This window comes from Phascolarctos cinereus, unplaced genomic scaffold (genome assembly GCF_003287225.1).
Source record: "Phascolarctos cinereus isolate Bilbo 61053 unplaced genomic scaffold, phaCin_HiC Scaffold_5;HRSCAF=322, whole genome shotgun sequence".
Classification (NCBI taxonomy): Eukaryota; Metazoa; Chordata; class Mammalia; order Diprotodontia; family Phascolarctidae; genus Phascolarctos; species Phascolarctos cinereus.
In genome coordinates, this window is record NW_027555958.1 from 246,347,406 (window position 1) to 246,370,754 (window position 23,349).

At 39.0% G+C, this 23,349-nt stretch overlaps 1 protein-coding gene across 6 annotated transcripts in view; it reads left to right on the forward strand.

Annotated features, from left to right (window-relative positions):
* Window positions 1–23,349, forward strand: part of LOC110199334 (H-2 class II histocompatibility antigen, E-S beta chain) — a 41,724-nt gene that overhangs the window by 15,895 nt on the left and 2,480 nt on the right. For 4 of the 6 annotated variants that reach the window (XM_020974122.2, XM_078155449.1, XM_020974124.2 and 1 more), the window contains 4 exons: window positions 9,650–9,670; window positions 11,630–11,971; window positions 13,772–14,050; window positions 15,930–16,037. In XM_020974122.2, coding sequence (XP_020829781.1) covers window positions 9,650–9,670; window positions 11,630–11,971; window positions 13,772–14,050; window positions 15,930–16,037 — 750 coding nt within the window. Of the gene's footprint in view, window positions 1–9,649; window positions 9,671–11,629; window positions 11,972–13,771; window positions 14,051–15,916; window positions 16,038–23,349 lie in introns of all 6 variants that reach the window. The other 2 variants (XM_020974127.2, XM_020974123.2) reach the window with 2 other exon arrangements.

The following is a 23,349-nucleotide window of genomic DNA, read 5'->3' on the forward strand; positions in this document are numbered from 1 at the left end:
GAAGTAGTTGGGAGTCACTGAAAATCCTTGATCAGAGTAATAATGTGTGCTTTCAAATTTTTAATTTGATGGTTGTGTGAAGGAGTATGGATTATAGCCAAGGCTGTTACCCAGTTGGGCAGTTAACAAAAGTCAGGAGAGGGTTCCAAGCTGAAATTAAATCTGACCTTTTTGCTGATGTTTTGTTCAGTGTTCATTCAAGATCTATTGTCCCAGACAACTAACTGATTTAGAGTTAGGAAATTTCTTGTAATTACCATTTAACCCTTGATTGTGAGCATGTGTGCCCAAGACAAATTCTGAAGGCTCTGGTACCCCTAAACTCAGAGGAGCTGTATGGATGTTGTGATGAAACCTGCCTCAATTCTAAGATCCTCTTTAACTGACAGGCAGAATGAAGTTAGGTCAAATTTTTTTTAAAAAACCTGGCAAAGCAAGTGGGTTGTATTCCTTTTACTAGTCACATCTTCTATCAACAAAAATGCCAATTCTCTTTGCATCAACCCCGCACAGATGTGCTACTTTTACCATTTTTCAAAACACCTTCATATACATGCTATTATTTGATTCTTGCAATAGTTCTGAAAAGGGAGGGTGGGCAGGAAGTAATATCTCCATTTGACAAATGAGGAAACTGAAGTGCAGCAAAATGAAATGATTTGCTAAGGGTCACACACTAGTTAATGATGGAGACAGGACTATGAACCAATCTCCTAACTCCCAATTCCTCCTACTGCATACCACAGAAAGTGTAGCTAAGGCAGCTACTGGGAGTCAGGTAAAGAAAGGATGGTGAAATGTTCCATATACCTAGCATGTACTCAGTGACACCAAATGGAACCAATTTTATCCAATGTAGCAAGTATGTATTAAATTCCTACTACTGCCAAGATGAAAGGTATGTGATGGAGGCCTGGCCTTGGAATAAGAAAGACATAGTTTCAACTCCTGCTTTTGATATATATTCATTGTGCCACTCACCCTCTCACTGAACCCAGGTGACCTTGATGACTATAAATTACGGATGACTTGCCCATATGCATTGGTGGAGGGAGTTTCCATACTGAGAGTTTCCATGATTGATTTCCATGAAATCATAGGTACAAACCCCACATCCAATCCAAGCCCTTCCCCAAAATATGTGGAACGCACTGTACTAAACACTAGTAATATAAAGACCAGATAAGACAAAAATTCCCCACTTGAGAAAAACTTATATTTTACTGGCAGATTTGAGGGAGAGTACATGATTAAAACAGATTAATAAATGCAATATGACTTGAGGAAAGAGAGAACCCTAATTACAAGGGTGATCAGGAAACAAACATTTATTCAGTGTACCATACCCTGTGCTAAGCACTTTACAAATATTATCTCATTTGATCCTTACAACAACCTTGAGTGATAGGCACTATTATTACTCTCATTTTGTAGTTGAGGAAACTGAGGAAGACAAAAGCATGGAGGCAAAAGGTGGAATTCCAGATTAGTCAACAATAAGTAAATGTGTCTGTCTAGAATAGAAAAGATGGCAAGAGGAACAATGTGAAATAAGTTTGGAATGGTAGACTAGAACCAGGCTGTAATGGATACTAAAAACTTAGTTGAGTAATTTGTATTTGGTTTTAGAGACAATGGAGAGTTCCTGAAAATCCTTGACCTGGACAGTATGAGCTTTAAGAAGATTATTTCAGCATCTATGCAGAGGGGAAATTAGGGAGAAAAACAAATGGCAGGAGAAAATCCAATTAGGAGACTGTCACAGTAGTGCAAGTGGTGAGCAGTGTGAGGATTTAAACTAGAAGAGATGTATTGGATGTAGAATTGACAAAATATGGAACTTATTAGATATGGAGTAGAGGTGAGAAAGAGGAAGAATTAAGGTTGACCCCCAAAGTTTCAAAACTGAGTAACTAGAAGGAAATGGGAAATTTTGTAGAAAGTACAGGTTTAGGAGAAAAAAAATTGTTCTATTTTGGTCATGTTGAGTTTGAGCTGTCTATGGTACATCCCAGTAGATATATCCAGAGGCAGTTGTTATATGAGTTTGTCATGAACACAGAAGAGAAAGGAGGGCTGGATTTATAAATTTAGGGTTCATCTGCTTTGTTGTTGTTGTGTTATTCAGTTATGTACAACTCTGAGTCCATGGGGTTTTCTTGGCTAAGATACAGGAGTAGTTTGACATGTCCTTCTCCATTGTGTTCCCATTTTACAGATGAGGAACTGAGGCAAATAGAGATTAAGTGATTTGCCCAGGGTTACATAGCCAGTAAATATCTGATGCCAGATTTGAAGTCAGGTGACCCTGACTCCAGGCCCAGGACTCTATCTACTGCACCACCTAGCTGTCCAGACATAAATGTAGACTACACCATATACAAGTGGTGACTATGAAATGGAAGATATGGATAGATAGATAGATAGATAGATAGATAGATAGATAGATAGATAGAGACAGAGACAGAGACAGAGATAGAGATAGATATAGATATGTATATATATGTATATATATATGTATATATATGTATATATATGTATGTGTATATATATGTATATGTATGTATATATATATGTATATATATGAAACAACAACTTTGGGTGTGGCAGGGTCATAAAAAGGTGTTTTGTTGTTGTTGTTACTGCGGGGTTTTTTAAGGATGAGGGGGATATGAGTATATTTTTAAACAGCAGGGAAATGGCCAAAAAATTAGGAGACATTGAAGATGAGAAAAGGACCAGGATGATTGTGAAGGTAAACCCCTGAAGGGAAGTGAGGAAAGGGTAGAATCAAGGACAAAAGTAAAAAAGGTGATCTTGATGAGAAAAGTCATCTCCTCATGAGAGACTGGAACAAAGAAGGGGAGAATCAGACATAGTGGTGCAAAATAGGGAAGAATAAGGAACTCATAACTACAGTATCTGTATACTCAGTGGTTTTGAAGTGAATTACTCTGCAGAGAAGGAAGGCAGGGAAAAGTGCCTGAGAGTTAAGGAGAGAAGAGAAGTTTCTCACACAGACGTAGGGAGTGAGCTAGAAAGTCAGTCATGGAATAAAATAGAAGGAATACCCTGTGGTATTAAGGGCACAGCAGAAATTAGAGAACAAGTTTATATTTGTTCTTGACCCAGTCAACACATTGGTGTCTTCTTCAATGTCATTCAGCCACCATAGGGTGGTAGCAGAGAAGGTATAGGGTAAGGCTTTGTCTGGGCATGAGTGTTGCTAGGACAAGGAGCAAAAAGAACAGGTGACAGCATGTAGTTGAATTAGTTAACTATAGGGTTAGGAAAGGGGAGGAAAATGAGGACAGAGCAAGGGTAAAGGTTGCATTCCTGTTGCTTCATTCAACCAACTGCACTTCTCATTTCAGGAAGAAAATATCTGGGTTAAAAAAAAAGTGTGGAGCTACCAAGAGTGGCAGGTAAAGCAAAAAGAGAAGGTATTTATAGTCCTAGACAATTGTTCTGAGAACTAGCTGAAGCTCCCATCCAAATAGCCTTTGCATGGCTTGGGCCACCAGAAGCAGAAAAGGAGATATACCACAAGATATATCTGAAAGTCACAGTAATTGGGCTGCTGGAGTAGCCTCCACATCATCAGAAACTGCACACATTCAATAAGGATGCCATTATTATGGAGGAAAGGGACAGAAAATTACCAGTAGCAGAAAGATCATTGGAGCTGGAATCAACAGCAATTGTGTGGATTGGAGAAGAGAGGGAAATAAGAAGTGGAGAAGAGAGAAACTGAATTTTTGGGAGACATTTTGATTATTGCAGTAGTTTAGGTGAGAGATACTGTTTCTGAATTACAGTGGTAACCAAGTGAACAGAGAGAAAGGAATTGATGCAAAAGATATGGCACCTAATTGGATATAAGGAGTTTTGCTCTATTATTTACTAGGTATATAACCTTGGGGAAGCCACTCCATTTTTCTGAGACTCCATTTCCTTATTTATAACACTCAATGGGCAATTACAAGATTATAAAAGTTTGAAATTACATATCATAATGTAAATGTGAACTTGTATCTCATAATCATCGTCATAGTCTGTGATGTCAAGTTATTGCTGGTGGCTCTTAGGTTTGTGCTGTGGAAAGTCCATTCCTATCTTTTGTATTCCAGAACTGGGAATTGGAAAGGAACCACCCGACCAAAGGCCATCTTCTCCTCTCTCTCTCTCTCTCTCTCTCTCTCTCTCTCTCTCTCTCTCTCTCACTCTCTGTCTCTGTCTCTGTCTCTTTCTTTCTCTGTGTGTATATGTGTTCCTGTCGTTCTGTCTCTGTCTTTCTCTATCTCTCTCTCTGTCTCTGTCTGTCTGTCTGTCTGTCTCTCTCTCTCTCTCTCTCTCTGGCTCTGTCTCTCTGTAGGGTCAAAATCACCATCTTTGGGCCAGTTCTGGTGTCTTTGAGTCTTGACCCAGGGAAAATGTTGAACAAGGCTGGTGTCATCATAGTCTGTCTTCTAATGCTGACCATAATGCCCAAAGGTAGGAGCTTTTTTTCACTTTTTAATTCTTCCATTTATTCCTTCTTGGTGGACCTGCAAGCCCTGGATTTGAGTTCTAAATTTCATAAAGTAATTAAATTACTTTATGCACACTTCCTTCCTCAAACTAAGAGAGTACTTAGTCCAACTCTAGAAGAAAAGAAAAATAAGTTGTGAAGTCGTTGCCAAAGTAACTCCTGGCAAGGTATGGAAGAGCAAAGGTTGAAAGAGATGCTAAGAAATGAGCTTGGAGGTTTCATAGCTGCCTTGCATGGAGAATAATGTCCACTCTTCAAAGAATAGGCTAATTCAGTATGCATAATAGTAATAGTAATAATAATAAATAGCTAACATTTATAAAGTGTTCACCATGTACCAGACACTGTACTGAGTGCTTTACAATTATTATTTCATTTGATCCTCATAACTACCCTGGGAGGTAAGTGTTGCTATTATCCCCATTTTACAGATGAGGAAACTAAGACAAAGAGAGGTTAAATGACTTACCCAGAGTCACACAGGTTTGGGTTCTTCAAAAAGTACTTTACTAGAAGAAACTAAGAGATATAAAGTAATCAATCAAGCAATCAATTAACAAGCATTTATTAAGAAATGCCTACTATGTACCAAGCATTGATCTAGATGCTGAGAATACACAGACAATAACTTGGAACTTACATTCTTAACGGGGCTAAAAAAAACCAAGAAACTTACCAAATTACAGAATTTAGAATTCTTCAAACATTCCTAATCAGGGGAAGGGGAAAATCTATGCAAATAAACATGATGAAAATACAATTTGCAAGGGCAAAAGATATTTTTCTATCAGATCTTTTAACCTCTGGGGTCAGTTTCAAGTTGTAATAAATCCTGCACATTTCTGCAAGCTTCTACCCACTTCCTCTCACCTTCACAATCAACAAAATGTTCTCCAGAAGCCACTGATGATTTATGGCACCCCATACACATTAAATACATAGCTATTATACCTAAATGTAGTTCCCACCAATAGAGTATTATTTTTCGTGTGGCTCTGGTATATATGGAGAAAGTACAAAAGATAATGAAAAGCCAGTCTTAATGAGAGTAAAGGGGGCAACCCCCTGCCAATCAACACCCTTTTCTCTAAAATATAGGGAAAAGAATTTTATTTTGGAGTTGGCAAAAAGTAAGGAGTCCTACCCTGAAATTTTTACTTAGGAAACTAAGATTTCCAACTATATCACTGTTATTCTGTTTGCAAAATATCCTTTGATAAACTAGAATTTGCTTAACTACTCTCTCTCTCTCTCTCTCTCTCTCTCTCTCTCTCTCTCTCTCTCTCTCTCGCTCTCCCTCTCTCTCTCTCTACTTCTCTCTCTCTCTCTCTCTCTGTCACACACACACACACACACACACACACACCCCTATCCTTCTGAGCTCAAATCCTATATTTTGCAATAGGCCTTTCCTGGTTCCACTCTTCTCCTCACCACCCCACAGATTACCCTCCATTATGTATATTAAAACTTGTACACAGTGAATTGCATGTTGTCTATCCTCATGGGGCAGCTAGGTGGTGCAGTGGATAGAACACCAGGCCTGGAATCAGGAAGACACTTACTAGCTGTGTGAATCCTGGGCAAGTTGCTAACTCTTTGCCTCAATTTCCCCATCTGTAAAATGATCTGGAGAAGAAAATGGCAAACCATTCTAGTATCTTTATAAAAAAAGAAAAAGAAAAAGAAAGAAAATCTCAAATGGAGTCCAGACATGACTGAAAAAATGACTAAGCAACTTCCCCATTAGAATATTCATTCTTTGAGAGGAGAGACTATTTTTGCCCCCCTTTTTTGCATCCTAGCATTTAGCATTGTTTTTGGAACATAATAAGTCTTTATTGACTACAATGCCTGGCTGATCAAATAAATCCCTCATTTCCCAAAAGGAAAAATCATCTAGATAGAAAAGGTCCACTGAACTGTCATCTCCTAAGTTTTTTTTTGTTGATAGAGCCAGACAATTAATTACTTTGTCTCCTAATGTCATTAGAAGAAAAGAGGCAGGCTGTGACATGTTTGGGATTCTTTTGGGAGGAAAAACTTTGTGTACTTAAGCTCATAAGCGATGCCATTCTGAGTCAGTCCTCAGTTTACCCAAAGGAACGTCCCTAACCATGAATAGTGGCTCCAGGGCAGCAAACGTCTGGGAGGGCACAGTTACCATCCCTGATGATAACCTCAAAGATGCAGGATGGCTTCCTAATTTCCTCTTTATAATCCCATTACATTTGACGTATTAAAGAGTCATCCCCCATTCTGATCTCCACCTCCACTCAATTCATCATCATGAAATGAAAAGCATTCTAGCAACTCTTAAGCATCACTGAATTGAAAACTCCAAATTCAATTCCATTTAACCAAAACTCAATTGAGCCCAGACTTTGTACAAGATCCTGTGGTCAGAGTAGGCATTATAGGGATACAAAAAAATCAATGACCCAATCACTATCAAAAAGTCTAATAGAAGGTGCTAAGACATGGGTACAAATAAATGGAATATAAAATAGAACTTGAAAGCATATGAAAGACACTCAAATTAAACAAAATTAGACTATAAATAAGGGAAAGACCATGGCTAGCTAAGGGAACCAGAGACGGCTTTTTGGAGGATATGGTATTTGAACTGGATCTTGAAAGATAGATAGGATCGAAACTATCAGAGTATGGGGAAAGACAACAAGAAGGAGAGGGACTGACTGGACCTGTGATTTCACTGATAAAGGGAAGTCCTAGATGAGGAAATTCTCCCTACTGATACAGGTTGATACTCTTAGAGAATTGCCTAGAGCACTGAAAAGCTAAGTGACTAATCCAGGGATACACAAACAATATACTTCAGAGGCCAGCCTTGAGCCCAGGTCTTCTTGACTCTAAGTTCCCTTAGTAGCTACTATGCCACACTGCCTCTGACATTGGAGAAGTAAGGAAGGATAGCATGAGTCAATGAAGAGCCAGTTCCTGCCTTTCAGAGCTCATCTTCATTGGGGAGGATGGAAACCTTATAAGGGCAAACTTCATGTCTTTTCTATAAGTCCTCTTGGTAATTATCTTGTATAAATAATTTTGCAGTGATTGGCCCTACCCATCCCACCCTAACCATATTGAGGGAAGACAGTACGTTGCCCTGTTTCTACCCTTCCAAGAGGAGTACAGAACACATGGTACTCATGTGGTTCTACTCCCACTTTTTCTCCACTAACTGTTTATCAGGTTGGGTCTGATGTGGCCAGATAACAGATGAAAGAGGTCAAAGAGAAGACTGGAGTGGTAAGGATGTCATTGCTGAAGGAAGCATGATTCTGAACATATATCACAGGAACTGGGGCTCACATGAGCTTGGAGACTATTTCCCTTTGAAGTGATTTCCAAATCAGGTGTGAAATTTTTCAAACATCAGTTTGGTGAGATTCATTTCAACAAATATTTATTAAGTGCTGAAACATGATAGGCATAAAGCTAAAAGTTAAATGGTCTCTATCTTCAGTGGAGAATATTTTATCCTGACATTGGCCTTGAGCTAGCCATATCTGCTGCCGCAAATAGGAATAGCAACATTTGCAGAGAAATGATTCTAAGGTTTTCAATGTAATCTTATTTCCTTAAAAATGTGGTAGGATTGGCTGAGGTTTTGTTTTATTTTGTCTAGAAAAAAAAAAAATATATATATATATATACATATATATGCATAAATTATTATTATGTGTACAATATATTTATAAGTAAATATATAAAACCACATTACATGTGTATATTATATGCATAATATACATATATATACATAGGTGTATTTATATTTATCCACCTATATATACATATATGGCTGTACTATTAATTTACTGTACAATTTTACACTAGTCATTTCATTTTTTTCTGGATAAAATAATTCATTTTTTAAAACTCACAGATTTTATTCTAGTAGTTTTTTCTTCCATGGACAGTGGAAGAAATGTTTTTTCCTTACAATTTTTTTTGTCTGTGCCTTAAGCTATTCATATGTTGCTTTATAAGCTTTCCCCTACCCCAAAGAATTTCTACACATTTGATCATTATGAAAACTTTGTGAAAGAAGGTATCAAATTATAAAAATAAGGCCCAAAGTAATCAAATGCTTTGCCTAAGATGATCTAACTAGTTAATCACTGATCTATACCTGGAATTGAGGTCTCCTAGCTTAATGTTCTCTCTTGCTTTTTAAAAAATAATTTTGATCAACGCTTTGTTTTTGGCTTCCAAAATATATCCTTCCTTCCTCCCTCAGTTATTCCTTTTAACAAAAAAAATGGGGTGGGGGGGAGGGGGAATAACACCTAATCTAGTTTGACCATACATACAATGTTCTATACCAATAGCCATAGACCCCTTCAAAAATGACACATTTTCTCATCATTTCTTTTTTTTTAAACTATTTTTAGGCAATTGGGGTTAAGTGACTTGCCCAGGGTCACACAGCTAGTAAGTGTCAAGTGTTTGGTCTGAGACCAGATTTGAACTCAGGTCCTCCTGATTTCAGAGCTGGTGCTTTATCCACTGCACCACCTAACTGTCCTCATCATTTCTTTTTTTAATTGAGTTTTATTTTATTTTCAGCTCCAAATTCTTCACCTTTCCAAAGAACAAAAGAAAGACAAAACTCATCACAAATATTTGCAGTCTTGCAAAACAAATTTCTGCATTAACCATATCTTTCCCTTTGCCCACCAAAAAAAAAAAAGCAAGAAAGAGGAAAAAAAGGAAAAAAGTGTACTCCAATATACCTTCTGAGTTCATTAGTTCTCTCTCTGGAGGTGGGTAACATACAGGACAGATGTAACAGAAATAGCAGGATGAAGATTTCAGTTCAATATTGAGGAAGAAATCTCCCCAATAATTAGAGCTGTCTAACATTAAGAAGGCTCTTTGGCTGAGAAGTGAGACCATCAGAAGTCATCTCTGTGTGGAATGAGAAGTTGGTCAAAATGATTTTTACTGTCCCTTTCAACATAGACTTTATGGTAATTCCTTAGGAATTGAGCATGTCTGTAAAGAAACAAGCCTTTGTTGCATACCCCAAAGGTAATTTCTATTCTTTTCCTTTATATATAAGTATTTCAAAATTTCTCTCTCTCTCTTTTTCAGAGAAACTGCATATGGAGCTTGGTAAGTTCAGTTTGTCCTCCCACATCGTCTAATCCCACACTCCCACTTCCCGCAAATCGAAGAGTGCATATATTCAGGATAGCCTCTCTCTGGACTGGCACGGATTCAGATTAGGTTCTGTTACAAGTCTGTAATGGACATTTCTAATTTCTCCAGATACTGATCATCACTTTTCAAGGAATCCTACCCATTGTTCTCATTGCAGAGACAAGGCTTTGGGGATAGAGGGGAGTTAGCACTGAACAGCCATCCAAGATACTCTTACACCAAAGCAGTTCTTGTATTCCCAGAACTTGTATGAAGGCCATCATGTCCTTAGTGGCCTTCCTTCTGAATAGCCATCCACTGTGACGTTTAAAAAGTTTGAGAGACCTACTTTCTGAATAATTTGATCATTTTATTAATAATGCCAACATTTTTAATAAAAGGTCAGTGACACCCTCTAATGTCAAAGACAGTCATGGAGATGGGCTCACGGTTTATATGCCCTTGGAAGAGGGGTGTTCTTGAAGGTCGCAATCAACTCTGATTGGTTAACAATTAATGAGAGGTGGACTTTACAAAGAGAAGTGAGCTCACTCCAATGAGGGGCTGAGAGTGACATCATGTCACAGAGAGATTATCCCTAAACCCAGACCATCCCCAGCCTTGGGCAATCTAGACAAAGAATCTATGTCTCTCTCCACCCCCACCCCCCCACACCCACACCCCCTTCTACCCCACCCACCAAAGCCGGAGCTGGTTAGGTGGAGTAGCATATGCATCCCTGCACACACACATACACATGCATTTCATCCCTCTGCCCTGGAATGACTCTGCCCTGTATTTCACTAAGGTTGGCATTTTCCCTGTAGCCTCCTCAGCATAGCCCTCAGCTCACATTTCCCAAGGAATGACCCTGAATGCACCCTTGGGTGCTATCAACCCCACTCTCTGGCTTATCTTCAATCTCTCCTTGGCTGCTGACTGCATCTCCAACCACCAATTGGACTTTTCAAACTGGATATTCTACATCTTAAACTCAACACAGTCAAAACTGAACTCACTGTCTTTTCTCCCAAACCCTCCCTTCTTTCTAATTTTCCTATTATTGTCAAAGGCCCCACCATCCTCCCAGTAACCAAGGCTCACTACTTAGGTGTCAGCGTAGACTCCTCAGTCTTCATATCAAATCTGTTGCCAAATCCTATTGATTTCATCTTCATATAATCTTTCATCTATGCCCCCTTCCCTCTTCTGACACTGCCAACACTGTTATAGGTCCTCTTTATCTCATACCTGGATTATTATATCAGTTTCTCTGCTGAAGCCTCCTCCCCATTCCAGTCCATTTTCCACTCAACTGTCAAAGTGATCTTTCTAAAGTGCGTATCTGACCACATTACCTCTCTAGTCAATAAACTCTGGTTACCGAATATCAAATCTCTTGCTTGGCATTCAAAGTCCTCCACAACTTGACTCCTTCTTACCGTCTTCTTCTACCCTACTCTGCACTTCACACTCTATAATCCAATGACGTTGGCCTCCTTGCTGTTCCTTGTACAAAATGCTCCAAATCAAGACTCCGAGCATTTTTCATGGCATATTCTCCCTTCCCATATCTGGCCCCTGGCTTCCTTCAAGTAGCAAATAAAATCTCATCTTCAACAAGAAACCTTTCCTGATCCTCCTTAATGCTAATGCCTTTCCTCTGTTAATTATCTCCAATTTATCTTGTATATATCTTGTTTGTACAGATTTGTTTCCATGTTGTGTCCTCCATTAGAATATAACTTTTTTAAGACAGATGACTGTTTTGCCTTTATTTGTCTCCTCAGTGCTTATGTGCCTGGCATACTATAGGAACTTAATAAATGTTTATTGACTGACTGGGTGACCTTTCCTAGAAATAGTCCTGCTGATAACACTGCCAATACTACTCTGATTCTCTTTGACCTGTGTTTTCTGTTTCACCATCAGCTAAATTAAAAGTCATTTGTCCCACCCATCCCATTGTGGCCAGGCTTGGGGAAGATGTCACCTTATCTTGTCATCTTTCCCCTGAGACGAATGCAGAGGACTTGAAAGTGAAATGGTTCCAGGCCCAGCTGTCTCCTGTGCTCATGGATCAGGATATGGTTGATGAGACCAGAAAAGCAACAGAGAAGAACAAAAAGACATTATTAGTGACACATGCAATCGACAAAGTGAGAGGGATCCTGAAAATATTCAATGTTGATACATCAGATGATGGGCAATATTGGTGTCGTTTTGAACAAAATGGCATCCATCAGGAAGCCAGTTTGGAGCTAAAAGTAGCAGGTGAGGAGCAGCATGGCTTGGGGTTTTGAACTGTCTGCAGGTGATAGGAATTCCTCTATGTGAGTGACTGAGTGTGTGTGTGTGTGTGTGTGTGTGTGTGTGTGTGTGTGTGCATGCGTGTATGTGTGTGTTGATAAGCAAGGAAAAAAGGAGGAGGGGGTGTTATAACTGATGGGTTCTTATAACATCTAGAGTTTCCCTTTGGCTCTGGAACTTTTCAAAGCACCTACACTTTTCTCTGTGGCCCAGTTATGTCCCTTCGTACTCATGATGGGCTCTTTTACCAAGTTCTCCTGAAGTAACAAGCTAATTGGAGATTCCTTTCTGGGTCTTTCACTCTATCAACCTGCTATAAACTCTGTTTTTCATTTTATGTCATGAACTCTTAGAGAAAATGTGAACCTGGGTACAGAGAATATCAGTTTTAAATAGAAGGCCAGATAAGCTGGAAGGAAAATTAAAAAAAAAAAGAAGAAAGAAATGACCAGTAACTTCACTTAAGTAGGAGAAAAGAATATAACTTACAAACTTTCTCTTCCTCTTTCTCCCACTGAAAAGGCTTCAAGAAGATATTTGGGGTACTTAATTCAATAGTGACCATTGAGCTCAAAGAAAGGTCCATCAAACTCTTATCCAATTTTGCTGCTTCTCCAATCCGTGGATTCCAGGTCTGGAGCAGCTGCTAAATGTTAGAAGAGAATCTTTCTGCAGTTTGGTGCTGGGGCTTTCTGGCCCTTACAACAGAAAATACTAATGGAAGCTTTTCTCCCATTTATCATAAGAAGCAGCTAGGTGACTTACTAACTGTGTGATCCCTGGGCAAGTCACTTAATTCTGTTTGCCTCAGTTTCCTCATCTGTAAAATGAGCTGGAGAAGAAAATGGCAAACTACTCCACCCTCTTTGCCAAAGAAAACCCCAAATGGGGTCACAAAGAGTCAGACACAACAGAAATGACTGAATAACAACAAGGTGGCATAATGGATATAGCGCCAGGCCTAAGGTCAGCAAGACTTGAATTCAAATCCAGCCTCGGATACTTTTTTTTTTGCTTCTTTTTTTAGGCAATTGGGGTTAAGTGACTTGCCCAGGGTCACACAGCTCGTAAGTGTTAAGTGTTTGGTCTGAGGTCATATTTGAACTCAGGTCCTCCTGACTTCAGGGCCAGTGCTCAGTCTCAGATACTTACTAGCTATGTAATTCTGGTCGAGGTAATTAGTTTCTGTTTGTCCTAATTTCCTCCTCTGGAAAATGGGGATAATAATAGCACCTAACTCCCAGGGTTGTTGTGATATCAAGTGAGATAACGTTTGTAAATCACTTAACACAGTTCCTGGCACTGTGTAAGTGCTATATAAGTGTTAGCTGTGGTGGTTGTTATTATATGTTGCTAAAGTGAAGAATCATGCTCCTTGAATTCGACTTTACCAGAACGTATGCATTTCACAAGATTTTGCTCCTTGAAAATATTCCCTTGCTATGCCTTTCCTTTAATGCTCTTGGCCTTATGCCATTCACTCATGTGCTACCAAGGTTTGACAAAACAACAACAAAAAACAGAATTGAGTTGCCATTTTCTCTTTCTACTACTAACTCTGAAACAATTAGATCTGAAAATATCCTTTATACCCCTCCAAACAATAAAGGTCTCAATCTCCCAATTATACTTTGGTGAAGGATTATTTTGACTTTACCCAAACATCGAGGGTCCCTTTTTCTTCCCAGCTCACCCTTCCACCCTACCCCAAAAACCTCAATTACTTTTACCCCAGGCCCCAAACTCTTGTCTTCGCTCTTTCAGGTTTGGGCTCAACCCCTCAGATCTCCCTGAAGAGAAATGAAGATGGAAGAGTTCAACTGGTGTGCACTTCAGAAGGATGGTTCCCACAGCCCCTGGTGTGGTGCAGAGAGGTTGGGGGAAAGAATTTGTCTGCCCTCTCTGAGGTCCAGATACAGAGCACAAATGGTCTATTCCATGTGGAGGCATCTGTGGTGGTCAGAAATTACCTCCTGGAGAATGTGATCTGTTCCATCTATAACCCTTTGCTTGGCCAGGAAGTATCTGCTTTCTACATTCCAGGTTAGTTCTCTCCATCCCATCTACCTAATCCAGGCCTGCACAGCATATGGTCCATGGGCTATTTGTGGCCCACCAAAGTATTTCAGGCAACCCGCAAAAAATGTAGAAGATGTAAAGAAAGTAAAGATGTAACGAGTGCTTTATCTGTGCCCCGCTTAACCCACCTTCCACTAGTCATTATTGTGCCCATCATGTAACTTGGCAGGCAGGTTGCCACTGTGCACGCTCTCCTGTTTGCCACGTGACTCTTGGCAACCAACCATTGTCGGTCTGTCTCTAGTCTGAGAGGAGTGAGAGTCATATCTTTTCGCTGTATTTTCAGGCATTACTAAATGTAAACAGTAAGAAAACCTGAAAAATGTATCAAATGTATCAAAACATGTACCACTTAGCAAAGTAATTTTCTTAACATTAACGTGACTTTATGATAAACAAAAATCTTAATAAGTGTAATTAATTGATATTAATTGAAATTTCCCTTTTTTAATGTTGTTTATTTGCAAAATAGTTTAATCATTAATTATATCTTTACTTGGAAAGTGAGACACTGAAAACCTATCTGCAGCCCAAAAAAGTTTAGCCTATTTTAATTTTGGCCCCTACCTACTGCCAAATTGTGCAGGTCTGCCCTTAATCCCTTTCCTCCTCCTAAATTCATTTAGAGTCTTCTCTGTAAGCCATTCCTGAAACTTCCAATCACTAATCCCCTGCCTCTCAAACTACACTGTATTTAACTACTTGTATTTGTCTGTATTTTTCATCTTTAATCTATATATGTTCAAATATGTTCTGGTTGTCTTTCCTGTTAGAATTGCAAGAAAAGTCATAAGTAAGGGTCACTGTATTTGTATCCAGTGCCTAGATCAGTACATGGTAGATAGTAGGTGCTTAATAAATATTAATTGATTGATATGTTGGTGTATGAGGCACCTTTTTTATTACTATTGACCTCCTTGGGGGGGTATATGCCTTGCAGTGGGATTCCTAGTTCAAAAGCAAAGACCTTTCTGTTTCTTCTTAACATAGGTCCAAATTTCAGCCAACATTTACTAAATGTTGGGATTTGTTAAAAGCTGGGTGCTCGAAGAGATAAAAAGATGAGCAAGGTTAAGTCTCTGCCCTTGAGTTTAAAATGCAATAAACTAAGATGATGTACTCAAATAACTGTAATAGTAAGTAGATTGATGAGAGATATGAAGACACCGCAAATGTTAAGTACTGTCATGAGTTATCAGGTTTTGTGATTCTTCTAAGCTTTTCAGCTCCCATTAAGTCCCCCTCTCATATAGGCCCCAGCCTCATACAGACGCACTTTAGATTCTGGGAGATAGCATCATGTAAGGAAATGGTAAAGGGAAGAAACACATTTATTAAGCATCTACTATGTCCAAGGCACTATAGCATTTGAGTTCTAGCTCTGACACTCTATGTAGCTGCAACTCTCTAAACCTCTCTGATCCTCAGTTTCCCCATCTGTGGAAAGGTGGAAGTAGCATATTGCTTTCGTCCTTACATTACCTGCCTCACACACCTGCTGAGAAGAAAGGAATTCCTTAGCATAATGTCAGTCGGAGTTGTTAGTACTTCCCCCTTCCCAGACTGACTTCTGGGCAGGTGCAGGTAAGTTGGTAGAGGAGTTGGAGGAAGAAAGGATAATTAAATATTTTCTTTGAAGACTTGGCTGAATAGTAAACAGGGAAGTCAGGGGCATCCTCTCTGATGCTGCTTTTGGATCCACAGAGAAGGAGGAAGCAGACCTAGAGCTTCCTGGGGGTTCACAAGGAACATCCCCAAGGGTGCCTGAGTCATCCAGATCAAAAAGATGGCACTATATTCACTTCACACCTATAGTTAATGGACCCTGAGGTTCTTGTTTCAGAGCCACCACCACTGGGGATGACCTCTTCCTGGAAGATCCTGCTCACCCTGGGGCTCTTCCTATTAATTGCAACTATGGCTCTTACATGGAACAAGTATTATAGAAAAGGTAATTTGATCTGAAAAAAAAAAGTTGATGCAAGGAGAGCTGGGTGACTGACAGAGAACTGAGAAATGGTGTAGAATGTGGAATGTTGTGAGATCTCATCTCACTTTGAGTCTTTGACTCTCTCCCTTTCTCTCTCTCTCTCTCTCTCTCTCTCTCTCTCTCTCTCTCTCTCTCTCTCTCTCTCTCCCCTCCTCTCTCACATTTATTTTTTTATTTTTAACTTGAATAGCAAATAAAATGAATCTTTCAATATATATTGCATATTGTATTTACAACACATATGAAAATGTGTATATACATTAGACATAATATGAATATACCTTGTATATATGAGACAAATTGTGAATCTCTATTATGTAGTCTCAGTGTGTCTCTATGTCTCCCTCTTCCTTTCTTCTCTTCCTCTGTCTCCCTCTTCTTTCTCTTCTCTCCTTACCTGTCTCTCTCCATATCATTCTATCCCCATCTTCTTTGTCTCCTTCCCCTCTGTATTCTTTTCATCTGTCTTCTATTCATCTTTCCCTTTCCTTTTATCTCTCTTTTCCTTCTCACCATCTTTTTCTCCTTGCTTACTCTATTCTTTTTTACTATGCCCCACTCCCCTCCTCCATTTTTTCCTGATCATCAGATCAGTAACCATCCAGCAACTGATGGTTATAGTGAAAATGGGAGCAACAAAGACACCCAAGGTCAATTCTCAGAGCTCCCAGAATGGCAAGGACCACAGAAACCCCAAAGTAGTAATCTGATGATTATGTCCTAGACCTTCAGTCACAGTTGAGTGAAGAAAGTCCTATATTCTTGGGACCTAGTACAGAGCATTGTGTTTATTGTTAGTAACAGTACTTAACTACTAGAGGTAAGGTAGCATAGCAGATAAAGAGCCCACCTCGCAGATAGGAAGATACAAGTTCAAATTCTACTTTTGACTCATACCAGCTGTGTGACTCTGGACAAGTCTTTCAACTTTCAGTGCCCTTGGCAACTCTCTATTACTTAAAAAATTTTAGCAGTTTCTAATCTGCATTGGTAAAGAGAATTTCCTTATTGAGTGTTCCCTACACTGATGGCATTACAACTCCGAGCAGAAAAAATGAAAGTGTTTATTCAGGATTTCAAAATATCAACGACTTCATCATTGTAGATACTTCCTGTGCAGATACCGATGGCAATGTCCTCGTACCTCAGTCAAAGCATTTCCTCACCTGGAGGCCAACTCAGTAATGAACTTTTCCAACTTTAGCTAAGTTGGTCCTTGAACCACAGAGACAGAAATTATCACTAGACCATCAAAACTTCCTTGCTTGATACTACTTACAAAAGCTTTTGTTCCACTGACATAGCCTTAGAAAGCCCAGGTCATTCCCATTCTACAGCAAGAAGTTTGAGCAGAAGAAGACAATAATACCTCATAATTATATACGATGTAATACAGGGATGTGCCAATAAATGCTTAACAACTGGTTTTCTTTTTTAAAAAAATTTTGTACTTTTTTTTTAAAAAAAAGGACACACTTTTAAGTTTAATTTTATTATTATCATTTTCTCCAGCACTTTCTAAAGTCTAGATAATCAACAAAACAATAAATCATCATGATTTATTGTGATTTGCTTATATCTAAGGTATAAATGATCACACTGAAAATTTAACAATCAGCTCTCAAGAGCTAGTATGAATCAGCTCAAGCACAGCACTGTCATGGTTACAAAGCACTTCTGCTTTATCTTGTTCTGTCTCCACAATAACCCTGTAGCCCCATCCTAGCATTTTATCTGGAGTCAGAAAGTGGGAGTTAATTGAACACACTTTGTCCAATCAAAAATTGGCTGAGCCAATGAAGGAGGAGCTTGCTTTGGTCTCAAATTAGATTTGGTACAATTCTCTTCTAAAAGCTCTCTAGGCTAGTCTGAGATCCTGAGCTTAATTTTCTCTCTTCAATTTATCCCAGTCTCCAAAGGGGTGTCACTCTACCTAGAAGAGAAGTAAGGAGGCATTAAATACAATGTCTGAAAGCAGTATGATATTATGGCGGTGGAGTGGGGTATTATTACTAGCAGTCGCTAACATTTTAAAGCTGTTTTAAATTGGGCAAAGCATATTATGCATATGTATGTATGCATCTATAATATATACATATGTGTATATCCCTATTTGCTCTTAGAACAACCCTGAGAAGGAGGTACTACTAGTATCCCCATTTTACAGATGTGGATACTGAGTCAGAAAGAAGCTAAGTGATATTCCCAGGGTCACACAGCTGGTAAGAGTCTGAAGCAGGATTTGAATTCCAGTCTTTCTGACACCAGGTCCAGCATTCTCTCCATTATGCAGACCAATCAGGAGACCTAAATTCTAGCCCAGGCTTTGTTAAAACATAACTGCATGACTTCAGGCAAGGCAGTTCAGAGCCTATTTCTTCACTAATAAAATATGGCAAATAATAACTCCCTAATGGGGCTTCTCCTAAATGTTACATGGCTTGAATAAGCAAAGCTGTAGCAGGAAATCTTTTCACTTCTATGTTCCACCCTCTCCATTACCTCTCTCAAGTGAATACATCAAGCTGCATCTCTGCCCTTTCAAACCAGACTTTTTCCCATCTAAATATCATAGTCCCTCCAAGCAGAAAAAGATAGATAGATAGATACATACATACATAGATAGATAGATAGATAGATAGATATACACACATGTGTGTATACATATACATATACATATACATATACATATACATATACATATACATATACATATACATATACATATACATATACATATACATATACATATACATATACATATACATATACATATACATCATATACATATACACATATAATATATATGCAGGAGATTGGTACCATTTCTTCCATCTTCCTCTTGACATTCAAACTCAGTCTCCTTTTGAATCCCACTCTCTGGCTTTATCCATCAAACCTTTTGACATGGACATGCCCCTGGTTCTTGCTTATCTATGCAGTGAGAGGGATAAAAGTTCTAAATCCTCCCTGTACCACTACCCACCCAGTGAAAATATTGTAAACCTGAAAAACTGCACAAGATACAGTTTTATTGGTCAGTCATGGCTGACTCTTCATGACCCCATTTGGAGTTTACTTAGCAAAGATACTAGTACAGCTTGCCATTTCCTTCTCCAGCTCATTTTACATAAGGAAACTGAGGCAAACTTGCCTCAGGGACACACAGCTAGTAAGTATCTGAAGCCAGATTTGAACTCAGAAAGATAAGTCGTCCTGACTTCAGACCCAGCACTCAATCCATTGTGCCACCTACCTGCCCATGACATCTCATTGCCCAGGCTCACACAGCTTTTAATTATCTGAGGCTAGATTTGAACTCAAGTCTTTCCAATTCCAGGTCTAGCATGTTATCTACCACTTAGTACATACAACAGCATAATAAATAGCACCTATAATAAATGTGACACATACATTAGAGTCTTTGCAGCATTAATTTTCTTCAAACATGCAATAGAAATCAATAGCACTTTACTTTCAGGATCACAGAATGAATCTGAGAACTAGAAAGCATCTCAATGGCCAACTGGTCTAACTTACACACAAAGGAATTCCCACCATAACATATGCAATAAGTGGTCATCTACCGTCTGCTTGAAGCCCTCCAAAGAAAGGAAACTTACCACCACTAGGCTAGGTAGCCCATTCTACTTTCACACTGCTTTGGTCATTAGTGAGTTTTCCTGACATCAAGACTCAATTTGCTTCTTTGTAATTTTCACTGATTGCTCTTATTTCACTACTCTGGGACCAAAAAGAACATGTCTAACCCCTCCTCCCCATGACAACCCTTCAGATACCTCCACAAAGTTGTCATATCTCCCTGGGTCTTCTTTTCTTCAGGATAAACATTTCTAGTTACTTTAATCAAACTACATATGTCTTGAACTCAAGGCTTTTCACCATCTTGGTTGCCCTCCTCTAGAACACTCCAGAACACTGTTCTTTCTGGTGCTGAGAAATGAAAACATTTTTCCAGATGATTCTAATAAGGGCAGAGTATAGTGGGATTATCTCCTCTTTATTCCTAAAAGGGATACATCTCTTAATGCAGCCCAAAATCACATTAGCTTTTGTGATTGACACATCATACAGCTGACTCATATTGACCTTTTAGTATGCTAAAACTTACAATCTTTGTCACAAATGCCTACTGTGTATCCATGCTTTGGGGCCCCTTTTTATACATGTGAAGTTGAATTTCTATACCCAAGTACGAGACTTTGCACTGATTGAGTTTCATCTCATTAGATTCAACCCTATGCTTGGGCCTCTTAAGAGCTTTTTGGATCCTGATTCTGTCTTCCAATGTGTTAGCTGTGCCTACCAGCTTTATGTCATCTGCAAATTTGATGAGGATGCCATCTCAACATTCGCTGAAGTCATTGATAAAAATATTAAAGAGCACAGGGTCAGCGACAGATGCCTAAGGTAGTCTACCACATTCATGCTGAGCCATTAAGAACTACTCCTTGAGTCCAGTCATCCAACAATTTCTGAGACCATCTGATTCTATTACTGTCTAATTCATATCTTTCTCTGTTTTTGTCATATGATACTTTATCAAAAACTTTGCTAAAATCTAGGTAAACTACATTCACAACATTCCCCTCCTCTTTTAGTTTAGTAATCCTGTCAAACAATGAAAAGTGGTTAGTCTGGCATGAATTGTTTATGATGAAGCAATGCTGCTTCTTTGTAATCACTGCTTCCCTTTCTACACATCCAATAATCATCCCTTTAATCATTCTTTCTAGAATTTCCCAAGAATCAAAGTCAAGCTCATGGGCTTCTAGTTTGCAGGCTCTATGCACTTTCTTTCTCTATTTCTTTATTCTTCTTTTTGAAAACTTATATATTTGCCTTTCTCTCATCTTTGGATACCTTCCTTGCAAGATCACTGGCAATGGCTCAGTAATCACATTTGCCAGTCTTCTTGGGACCTGAACGTGTGATTCATTGGGGCTGCTCTTACTCTCTCTGCTCACTTATTTTTGGTATCAATCCTCTGTTTAGTAATTTTAGTTCCATCATTTTCATTATAAAGGTTACTTTCCCTTGCAGAGAAAGCAGACACAAAATTAGAGTTAAGCAGCTCTACCTTCTGTTTGTTGTCACTTATCATTGACCTTTTGACCTCAAAGAAAGGCCCTCCCTTCTTCAATCCTTTTATTATTCCAATTTATTTTTTAAAATAATCAACCCTTCTGTTGTCTTTAGCTGCCCCACCAGCCTCAGCTCATACTGAAGTTTAGCATTCCTGACACTGTTTTTATAGGACTTTGTCTCACTGTTATACTCATCTTCTGTTACCTGGACTTGTACATTTCTTTTCAAAATCTAAGTTGATTGATAAATTCCCTGTGCATCTACATAGTTCTCTTCAGAAAAATACCATTCTTTTCCTCATTGAATTTGTTTCTCTTTGTGTCTTCAAATTTTCATTCTTGAGCATTTTTCATCCCTCCTAGACTGACTTCCTCAGAAGCATGTTAGTCCTAAGTTAGATCCTATCTAGATTTTCCCTGAACCCACTGAAATCTGTTTCCCAAAATCTAGGGCACATGTCAGATAATACAGTTTTCCTTTTGCTGTATCACAAATTCTAGGATGGACTGGTTAACGCCCCCTCAAGTGTCCCACCATCTCCCCTCTAGTAACCAGTTTTTCCTCCCAGGGAGTGAGAATGAGAAGAAATCAAATACAAACTTTTCTACTTCCTTTAGGAGGAAGCAAACCTGGCCTTTCATTGTGGCTATGCCCAATTTCCCAATTCTCTGTTACCCTTAACCTAGCCTGGCCCTCCATTGTCTTACCTCCCTATGGCCCCTGGCCACTTCCCATTCTTAATCCTAGCTGGGGTCCATTCTCCCTTGGCCACGTGGTCCAGGTGTCTGGCATTCTATTACATCACAGTCTCTGAGACTACTTGGCCACTCCTAGATCCCTCCCATAGTCTTTTTGTATATAAGGTCCATCTTGTCTCCATTAAGATGCTCAGAATCTTAAAATCCAGCCAACACCTCAGTAATGTTCAGATTCCTTAAGAGTCTGGCCAATATAGCAGATGTTCTAATAAACCTTGTCTTTGGCTGAAAAAAAAAAAGAAGGAAGCATAGCCACATATCCTGGGCCAGGAGAATCTCCTTTGTACCTGCTCTAAGGTTCTCTCTTACTCCAAATATCCAAAATTCTCATGTAGTGCTAACATGGCACCTGAAGGAAATACTGTGACTCACATCTACTGTATTCTGGTACCGTGTGTAGTATCAATAACAGTCTGATCTAACACTCCAATTCATAACTTCAACTTTTGCTATAATTTCAACAAGATGTCCCCTTGAAAATGAAATGAGTCATAGAGGATCATGCCTTCCAGGAATGACTTCTATCACTTTGCATTATCCTTTACCACAAAGTTGCTTCTGCCAAGTCATCTAAGGACAACTGAGGCAAGGAGAATTGACTCAGTACAGCATAGCTCACAGTTAGTGATGGCACACTTTTGGCAAAAGGTTATTACATCTGCCCATGTCGTTTGCTACAAAGGGGAAAGGGAGAGAGAGAGAAAGCCTGTGCTTGCAGTGGAGTAGAAAACTCTCAGAAGATCACCAACTTCTCTATAATTTATTGCCTTAAAGAGTTGCCTGGCACACCAAGAAGATAAGTTACTTGCCCAGGGTCACACAGACAGCGTGTATTAGAAGGTCATACCAACTCTGCAGTCAGTCCTTTATCCCCTATGTAACACTGCCTTTAGTTTAAAAAAACAAACCTTCTATAGCTTTAAATTATAATAGTGCAAACGGAATACAATGGATGTATGAAAAAGCATTTGTTTAACACTTTAAATGTACCAAGCTCTACAATTAGAACTAAGGATACGAATATAAAAACAAAGACAGTCCTTACCTTCAAGAAAATTGCATTCTTATGAGGGGAGACAACACACATGGAGAGGAGGGTAACCAAGGAGAGCCACTGGGGAATACCTTCAGAGGGTAGAATAAGACCCAAAAGGTGGAAGTTTACAGACATATTAAAGCACTCATTAAGAACACCACATATGAATCTTCTAGGTAACTCAAAGAAACAGTTTGAGTGCTCAGATTCAAACCTGCTTCCCTTGCTGAAAACAGAAGGGTGAGGATTTTTAGGGTTCATTATCAATGCCACATTTCCATCTTGCCTTTCTTTCTCTTGCTAGGGCATTAATGTATTTCATTTCAACTTATTCCCCATATATGAAATATCAATGTTTTCTTAAACTCTG